The sequence below is a fragment of the Pleurodeles waltl genome, chromosome 6 (genome assembly GCF_031143425.1).
Source record: "Pleurodeles waltl isolate 20211129_DDA chromosome 6, aPleWal1.hap1.20221129, whole genome shotgun sequence".
Lineage (NCBI taxonomy): Eukaryota > Metazoa > Chordata > Amphibia > Caudata > Salamandridae > Pleurodeles > Pleurodeles waltl.
In genome coordinates, this window is record NC_090445.1 from 817,658,960 (window position 1) to 817,668,883 (window position 9,924).

At 43.0% G+C, this 9,924-nt stretch overlaps 1 protein-coding gene across 1 annotated transcript in view; it reads right to left on the reverse strand.

Moving 5' to 3' along the window:
* The window catches only part of CFAP58 (cilia and flagella associated protein 58), a 371,939-nt gene extending 362,242 nt beyond the window's left edge, over window positions 1-9,697 (reverse strand). Inside the window, exon 1 of the mRNA XM_069239433.1 lies at window positions 9,555-9,697. Within this exon, the coding sequence (XP_069095534.1) occupies window positions 9,555-9,563 (9 nt within the window). The 5' untranslated portion in view covers window positions 9,564-9,697. The remainder of the gene's footprint in view (window positions 1-9,554) is intronic.
* Between the last annotated feature and the right edge of the window lie 227 nt (window positions 9,698-9,924).

Sequence of the window (9,924 nt, forward strand, 5' to 3'; positions counted from 1 at the left end):
GAAATTAGCGCCGCCAGCTTTGCTTAGCAAGCGGCGCAGTAATGTGAGGGCCCCCCCCTTTATTCCGTATCCTGGGGTTATCGTCTCATGGTAGTCTCAGGTGTTTTCTTCTGGACCACGGTGGCCTGTGCGCTCTGGGAGCAGCGCGTTGTGCGATGGAGACCTCGCAGAGGGCAACAGGGGCAGAGACAGCACAAGACTGAGCTCACAGCAGAGTCAAGTGCTGTGACGAAGCAAAATGCCTAAAGCGGCGGGACGAGGCAGATGAAAGGAGCAGCCTGTCCCACTGGTCAATGGAGAATGCAGGCCAAAGTTTAGGCAGTGAGCTAGGTCAATGGTTAGGGGCAGACAGTGGGGCTCAACAAATTAAGCGTATGAAGCAGGGTTGCACTGAAAGATATTCTTTAAGGTCGCTTAGACCTCATAATGTGCAGGAGGGCAACGGAAATTTTAATATTGGCAGAACAGAAAAAAGTGAGGGCCTCGGTAAGGACGGCTAAACCCCTCTTGAAGAATTCTGTAGTAAAGTCCCCCTATACCAAAAATCCCTCCAAAACTCTCTCAACGAGAGCAGCAGCGGAGAAATCTCTAAGCGAGGATAAGAGTTTGCTAATTAAGAACCCTAAAAGAATCACGCATTCTTTGAAATCCTACTTCAAAATTCGGACTGATATGAGTGATTGCCCCACAGAGGACAAGAGGAAGGAGGTAGCTTTAACTGAGCAAAGCCACAAAGCAAGAGGGATGGATACTGAGAGAATGGTTTCCGCAGAGTTATCCACTATTGTCACCCCCCATGCTAAAAGTGCCAATGACTCATAATAGTCCAGTAAGCTTGGAGATGGTTGTCCCCAACTTGTCTGACAGGGTGATGCATGGAGGGGGGAGCAGAACGCAGCCGGGGCCCCAGGAGTCCAGAGAGTTGGAAAATTTGGGCATGCAGGACAGTGGGCCCAGGGGTTGGGATTTGGTGCAGCTGACTCTCTCCCAACTGTCCCAAGAGATTAAAGAGAACTTTGCAATCATGGAGGCAAATCAGAATGGGATTCAGGCCTCCTGCTCTAGCTTAGAAGCCAAAATTGAGAATTTAGCCCAGCGTACACAGGATTTAGAGGAAAATGCTCTGGAGGTATCACCTCTTAAGACCAAACTCAAAAGAATCAAAAACAAAGCTAGATGAAATAATGTCAGGATTCTAGGAGTGAAAGAGGGCCTGGAAGGATCAGATATTAAAACATTTGTGATCAATCTACTGAGAAATTCTCTTCCGCATGATAGCTGGATGGACAATCTTGAAGGAGAAATTCAGTGAATGCACAGAGACCCGTTCAAACAATATCCTGAGCTTGAAGAGTCCCAGGAAGATCCTGGTAAATTTTCTCTCATATTCTGTGAAAGAGAAATTATTTGGGTTAGCCCTAAAATCTGGTTCACTAGAAGCATTGGGGGCATCTTTTAGGATTAGATCTGATGTTTTTAAGGAGACGGCCGACAGACCGTGGGAATTGGGGAAGAGGACGGAGGAGCTAAGGAAGTTGGGTGCCAAGGCACAATTGAGGTTCCCTGCCATTATGAAGGTCATGTGGCAAAATAAGATGCACAACTTTTCGAAACCACGGACTTGGGTGTTTTCATTTCCCAGATAACGAAGAAGGGGCACTCTGGCATTAATTAAACACAAAGATGTGGTATCAGCTTTCCCATTTGAGCGGACGAAATTGTCATTAGGTTATGCTTAGTGATAGATGGGAGGGTTCCGGGGGGGCGGGAGGCGTGCACTCGTGGTGGGGAGCAGTGGGAGAAAATAAAAATAAAAATTGATGTCCACAATTTTAGTCAGGTGATTTGTCAGATAATCAATAGGGTGATCAGTAGTCAGATGGAACCACTAACCAGTTTTGCTGGCTCAGGGCACAGTAGAAATCAGACTGGAGTGAATGGGTCTGCGTGAGGGTGAGGGAAACATGATGAAATCCTGGACAATCCTTTGTTGGAATGTAAATGGACTTTGGGTTGTCAAAAGACGACGAGTGGTTTTGTAATATTTAAAGGAATGTAAAGCCCAGATATTGATGTTGCATGAAACTCATCTCTTTAGACAGGAATGTAAAGATCTCTTTTCAAAGCAAAGGTGGGTGGGAACTATAATAGCAACAGATCAACCATTTTGCTCCAAGGAAATGGCTTTGGTTTTAAAAGCACACTCAGGGGTAAGCCCAGTTCGGTATAAGGCAGACAAGGGAGGGCGATGGATAATCACTGAAATAGAGGCTTATGACGCAGTATACACATTAGTAAGCTATTATGAGTCAAATGTGGATGATACCTCCTCACTATCTCAGCTGTTTGACAAACCTCTTACTTTTAAAGCTCCAATCATTTTAGGGGAGGTCTCAATGTTTTACTGGATAACGCCTTGGACAGGTCCTCCGAAAGAATACAAATTAATTCCCCAAAATGAGAACGTATTTGCTGGATATGATGGAAGACTTTGATGTATGCAATGCTCTGCGGAAACTGATAGAGAATAGCAGGGAGTATCCTTTCCACAGTAAAACAAATGGTCACTACACAAGGTTAGACTACTCTCTCATTGAGAGAAAGGAGATGGAGAGAGTTACTGAACTAGATCATATGCCAATCCACTTATCAGATTATTCGGCCTTGTTGTTAAAAAATCAACAGAAGAAGGTATGGGAGGAAAGGAGGTGGACAATAGATAGAAGTATGCTGGCGCAGTCAGAGCTAGTTGACAAGATAGCACAGCAGTCTAAAGATTGTTTTCTCCCGGAATAAGGCATCTGCCCCAATACATGTGATATGGGACTCATATAAGGCTTGGTTAAGGGGGATGATAACTAGTTTAGCGATTCATTGGGAGAAGCATGAGAAATTAAACGGGTTGAACTGGAGGGGGAGATCGCAAGGGTGGAAGAAGAGTTAAAAGCCATTACATATACTGAGGCAGGAAGGGAAAAAGCGTTGGAACACCTACAAGATTTGCAGTTAAGATATCGGGCCAGGTTAGGCAACGGTGGTACAGCAGTAGGAAGCCAGGAGAGCTTGTAATATTGTACATGGGGAAAGTTGTGGTAAACTGTTGGCCTGGAATACGAGATCGGAGGCACACCAGAATAACATCAAGAAGATCATGAGTGGTAGCATAGGCTCGTGGTTGAAGATAACTCCAGGAAAACAGCCACATTTAAATCCTTTTTCCAGGAGTTATATAAAAAAGATTTAGATCCAGATCTAGGGGCAATTGAAGTGTGGCTTGGGTAGAAGCATCTCCAGAGATTGTATAGTGAGCAAGACCAATTACTGTCTCAGGAAATATCCATCAGTGAGATCTTAGCTGCCATTAAGAAAGCAAAGAAAGGGAAAGTGGTGGGTCCCAACGGTATTCCTAGTGAGCTTTATGCGGTGATGGAGGAGGCCATTATTCCAGTCTGGGTGCACCTGTTTAATGCTATATTGTTGGAGGGTTCCACTATTCTGAACTCTTGGAATGAAGCAGTAATCTCTTTAATATTGAAGCCCGGTAAGAATCCCTTACAATGTCAATCTTATCGCCCAATATCGCTACTTAATTTCGACTATAAGGTTTTTACTAGTATTTTAGCAGAGTGCTGGAATAAAGCCGCCGGCCATTTGGTACATCAAGATCAGCAGGGATTCCTGCCGGGTGGGAATATGAGGAATCTCAATCATACCTTCATTGGTTCCATAGAGCTGGCCACAACATTAGATATCCCTCTGGCAGTTGTAACCGTAGATGCCGCTAAGGCATTTGATCGTTTGAACTAGAAATATCTCATGGTGGTATTAGCTCATTTTGGAATTGGTAAACCCTTAATTAATTTGTTGGCAAGGATTTATAGTACACCTTCCGCAAGAATCTTGGTTAATGGCACCTTGTCTCCGGAAGTGGAGATAGAAAGAGGGACAAGACAAGTATGTCCCCTCTCTCCGATCCTCTTCGACTTTTATATCGAACCTCTCGCAGAGAGTTTGAGGTTAAATGAACATATAAGGCCTTTTGTGGTTGGTAATTTTTATAGGAAATATGCTTTATATGCCGATGATTTGATGGTGTACACCTCCGATGTCACGTCTGCTATTCTGAACCTTATAAAGGAAGTGACGGTTTTCTCAAAATTAGCTGTAAATGAAGAAAAAACGGAGGTAATGATATGGAATCAAAACTGTGAAGATCCTAGAAAGGTCCTAGAGATGAGGTACTTGGGTATAAAGATAATGCAGGATTTGGAAAAGGTGACCACTGAGATTGCGGCTCTTTTGAAAAAGTGGGGGAATTTGCCACTCACTATATATTAGGTGCGTCAACTTGGTTAAGATATCTATTTTACTGAAAATTACTTTCCTATTTGATAATATTCCCTTATATTTTGATAAAAAAGCTATTTTATACCTGCAGGTGAAGATAACCTCATTCATTTGGGCCAGTAAAGGCATTTACCTACCATGGAAAAAACTGAGGCGGAGTACTGGCCCTGCCTGATCTGCAACTTTATTGTTGGTCATATCAATTAAAGAATAATAGGGTGTTGTTATTGACTCCAGATGACTCATTAATGGAGTCATGTTTAGGGCAATGCTGATAGGCTACCCAGCGGATGGCTTTTCTTATAAATTTGGGGCCCCAATTTTTTTTTTAAATGTCAGGTTGAAGTACTTACAAGCAGTAGCCACCAGCTGGTATGAGATCAGATCCTATCTTGGTATTGGCTACTATAGTAAGTTAGCTCCCGTTTGGGACTCACAAGGGACCCTAGAGTATGTATTGGATAGTCTAGCTCTCCCATTAAAACAAAGTGGAGTTACTAGATGGGGTCAGCTAGTCGGTGATGGGCAAAGGTTAACATGGGAGTTCTGGAATAATAAGAAAAAAGGGATCATATCCAGATTTAATATTTTTCATATGAATGGGTGGCTCAAGAGTCAGGGGGCTCTGGGTCCGGAACCAGTTCAAATGGATCTGGATTTACAGACAATTGGAAAAACAAAGAAAGGAGTTTCTCAATGGTACCAGTATCTCTTAACGATAGTGGAGAATTTGACGCAACCATTACATAAAAAAATGGAGTGGATATTTGCTGGAGGAGGAGTTGGAGCAGTTGTGGCAAGTATTTGTTGCTACTTTATATTTAGTGGTTCAATCAGCTGCTTTAAGAAGAAATCACCTTTTTACTCTCCATAAAGTGTACTGTACTCCCTCGAAGTTGGCAAAGATAAGAAGCAGCTCAACACCCGAGTGCAAGTGGTGTGGCAGTCCAGAAGCGGATGATGTTCATATTTTTGCCTCCTGCCCAAAAGTAGAGTGAATCTGGTCTGCAGTGGGTAAGACAGTCTCCGACTCTTTGGGTTTCACTGCTGAGGTGAGCCCCCGCTTCACTGTATTTGGGATATTGCCTCTGGACGTTGACTCTCCCTCTCTTAATTTATATCAGAGAGGGTTGGTGTTTTATTTGATGTTACTTGGGATGTTAGAAGGGAAATTTGCAGAAGGTGGGTTCAAATCTCCCCACCTAATTGGCAAGAATGGAGAAAATCTGTCCTTTTCTTTAGGAGAAGTAGATCAAAGAGAAGCAAAGAGGTTCTGGAATGGCATTTGGGATCTCCTGAATCTCTGATGTGTCCAATGTGTTTCTTGTCCGATGATTATTTGCCCTGACTTGGCTAGGCTGGGAATCTATTTCATCCTATGACCTAGAGAGACGTGTATTACTGAGCTTACGAGGCTGGTGGCATTCTAACAAGAGCTCAATGGCAACAGTTTATGATGACCAAAAACATTCACTGCATGCTGTGTGGAGTGTATGGCTGCACACAGTATGGGTGGATCACAGGCTTTTCTCCACACGAGCACCCATATAAAAATGCCTCTTTCAAAGGACCATTAGTAATTCCTTTTATGTCATGGCTGGGGGCAGTTACTGTAAGTCAAAGCAGTCACTTGGAAACTTTCACCTGGCCACAAGTCTCAGCCACTTGATGCTGTATTTTGAGATAATCTCAACATAAAGTGCTTATGCAGTTTCGGAGCAGTATTGTCCTCAAGAACATATGAGGAAATGTTCCCCTTCATAGACTAGGATTGATAATAAATCAAGTAACATAATCAATTAAATGAACTTTTTAGAGTGAGCTATTATTTAGAAACCATTAAGGTTCATTTAAACTTTCAGATCATTAGAGAAGTCACAATTATGGTTAATCAGTCAAATTAATCTCATATACAGGGAACAAGCATGAAGCTCAGGTAAATGCAAAAATGTATTATTAAATGCAGCAAGAGGACTGACCCTTCCTCCGCTTACCTCCTCGAGATCACTGAAACCCCTCAGCACCATGCTCACATCCATTCTAAATGCTTCCTCCTCTTCTGAAAACTTCCTTGGAAAACACAAATGTCCTCCCATTGCGGAACAAACCTCCACGGACCCTTCAACACTCACCACATACCACATACAGACCGATCTCCCTGCTACCATTTTCAACCAAGATCTTAGAGAAAATCATCAACAGATGCCTTACCTAAAACATCAATAACTACCAACTCTTCACCACCACTGAGTCTAGTTACAGACCCAACCACAGCATGGAAACAGCCCTCATCGTCGCAAAGGATGACATCAGGTATGACTCTTGATGAAGGAAACATGGCGTCCCTCAGCCCCCTGGACCCATCCACAGTGTTTGACATGGTCTCTCCCCATCCAATGCATAAATGACACTGGAATCCAACAACACACACTCTAATGGATCTGCTCTTTCCTGAATGGAAGGACCCAGCCAATCAACCTGGCACTGTACACCTCAGAAGCCCACAACCTCATCTGCATGGTTCTGCAAGGATCCTATCTGAGCCCATCCTTCTTCAATGCATACATGGTCCCGCTAGCTAGCATCATTGGTACTTATGACATCAACGTACTATCCTACACCAATGACACACAACTCCTTCTCTCATCACGGACAAGGTGCCCAGAACCTGGATCAAATTTGGTGCCTGCATGGCTGAAAACGCCCACTGGATGAAGATCAACTGTCTGAAGCTGAACATTGATAAGATCAAAATTGCGATCTTCTGGAACAAGCACTTCATCGTAGGACTCCCAACTAGGTGCCAACAGAGCTAGGATTGACACCCAACCCCACCACGCACACCAAGAATCTCAGGACTGTCATCTGCATCAAACTCAACATTACCGCCCAAGTCAATGGCGCCCAAGTCAAAGCACCACCTCATGTTTTTATACTCTGAAGAATAGAACCCAATCCGCACCCAGAATATCGTCAAGCATGCCCCATCACAAGCAAGCTGTACTATAAGAACACCCTCTATGCTGCGATCAACAAAAAACTCACCAGAAGTCTGCAGACAATCCAGAACTCAGTGGCCAGAATCACTCTCAGCCTCCCACATCACACTCACATCACACCACACCACACCTGAAGGAGCACCGCTGGCTCCCTATACACAAAGGAGCAAAATTCATACTCCTCATACATTCTTCCAAGGCACCACATAAAATTGGCCCAGAATTCATCAACAATTGCATCTGCTTTCACAAACCTTCCAGACACTTTTGTTCTTATGCACCTCTAATTGCAAAAATCCCATGAATACAGAAAAACAGATCTGGTGGTCGAGCCTTCTCCTACATCGCTCCTAAAGTGTGGCATGGCCTTCCACTAAACATAAGAGCCTTCATCTCACTTCCTGAATACTGCAAAAAGCTGAAGGCCTGACTTTTTGAGTAGTCCCTCTAGGCCCTATATTTAGCTAGACTAACACATGCTCAGCACCAGAATACTCTCCTGAGTGAAAGTGTACTCTACAAATCTGCATAACAAGGGTTTTGCTTCAAAAATGTCAAGAGTATCCTAAGTCTTCTGCACTAGACAGTCTGGAAAGGGTGTGCTCTAAGAATAAGGCAACCTACGCCAAAAGACTCTGACTCACCTCCAAAAGGAACTCTCTTTTACAACAAAATATTGGGTAAAATCATCGTCAACATGTGGTGAACAAAAAGATACATATGGTCAGCAAATGACAATACAGCATTAAATGCAACAACACCTAAAGCCAGCCTCTAAATCAAAAAGTCGTCCCCATTTGCCCTGATATAATTGTAAATGGCAGTACAAATCATGTTGCACATAAAACAATGACATTGACAGACTCATGAAATGAATAGACTCACTGAGTAACCAGATAGAGCAAGAAGAACCTTGGATAGCAACATTTTAAAATGAAAGCTTCCTCTAGAGCTTATAAAGAACATCTTATTATGAAAGGAAATGACGGAACCACAAAACATATCACATTCAATAATTTTTCGGTGCACATCCTGCCACGTGTGAAGACAATAACAATGAAAACATGATCACATTTTGAATTTCAAAACGAAATGAACGCCTAGTGAGGCCAGATTCAGAAAGCTACAGATTCATGTCACTAAATAGTCATTAATTGCTAATTAGGTATGTGCTCTAACACACCAATCAGGGAAACCAAAGGTACACTCCATGAAGTAACTTGACGAACTGACCAACAGATAAACTACATAAAATGTGTTACTTCCACGTGCTCTGTACGTTTGTCCACTACAGAGGCCTAGGAGTGTAAATATAGGAATGAAGACCGTTTTATAGCACACAATACAAGCGCAATTGTTTTTGGCATCTGATTAATACATGTTTACTACTACACAATATAACTGACTCCTGGTATCAACCTAGGAAAACTCAAATAGTGTTTTAAATCCACATCGATTTAAATGTATGACATGCAGGTCACATGCAGTTGTCTGTAGCAAAAGCATTTCCTTTCTCATCTACTTTATCAGTGTAGGAACTTTGATTTGTATGTTTTACAACATTCTTTGCAATAAATGCATGAATCTAATGAGCTAATGCTATCTGGAATACAAAACGGTGACTTGTGGATTATATGCCACGCTCTTCAGCAAGAGCATTATCATTGTAAGCTATTTAATGATTATTTACACCTGTGACCAATGGTGGCATAAAGGATATTTGTAGCACGTGTGCTAACTACCGGTTCTGTCATACGAGTATTTCACCCAGAAGTGTGCTGGATACAGCTAGATCTCTACAACCGGTATATAAAGTAAACCCCTAAGCAATGTTAAAGTAAGTGGTTTGTGATAAAACTTGTAGTCACGAACATCTTAAATGTCCAATGTTTCATTGTTGACAAATTTTCAGAGTCATACTTTGTAAAAATATGTTGAATGCCCTTCACTCTCATCCAAATGACGCTGCGAATCATGACTCTGCCGTCCTTCGTTAAGCCCCCTCTACACTGCACCCCGTCCAACATATGGATACCCCGAGTGTTATTTTTATTTTTATTTCCAGACAGCCTGTCGGTTGTTCTATCACGCTGCCAACATTACCGGAAAGGAAAGGGGGTGAGGGGGGTGCCTAAAGTGGTTGTTGGTAGGTGATGAGGTACGGGGCTAGATATAGTTGTTCCCAAGAACACTGCACTGAGTTCTCACCTCGTCCATTGTGGCTGCTTCTCCCTTAGTGTTTATGTTCTCTCATTTATACTTCACTTCTCCTTTCTTTGGCCTGTGGACAGGCCACCAGCTTGAGTTCCCCGCGAATTGCTAACGGAGACAAGAGCAGTGGCTGTGTGTACGGGAGAGCGTCCTTTCGGTCTCCTAGCAACCGCTCAGCAACTTCACGCCCTCCTCTTTAGTACGAAGTGCCAGCAAGGGGAGCTGAAACGGAAGAAGGACAAGAGTTGAAGATGCTTGTGTCAATCTGCCCCGACTGGCTTGAGAAAACAGTCCGCCATCCTGGAACGGGGTTTTTATGTATAATTGTACTTCTGCAAAATGAACCCTGAGGTTCACAAAGAAAGAT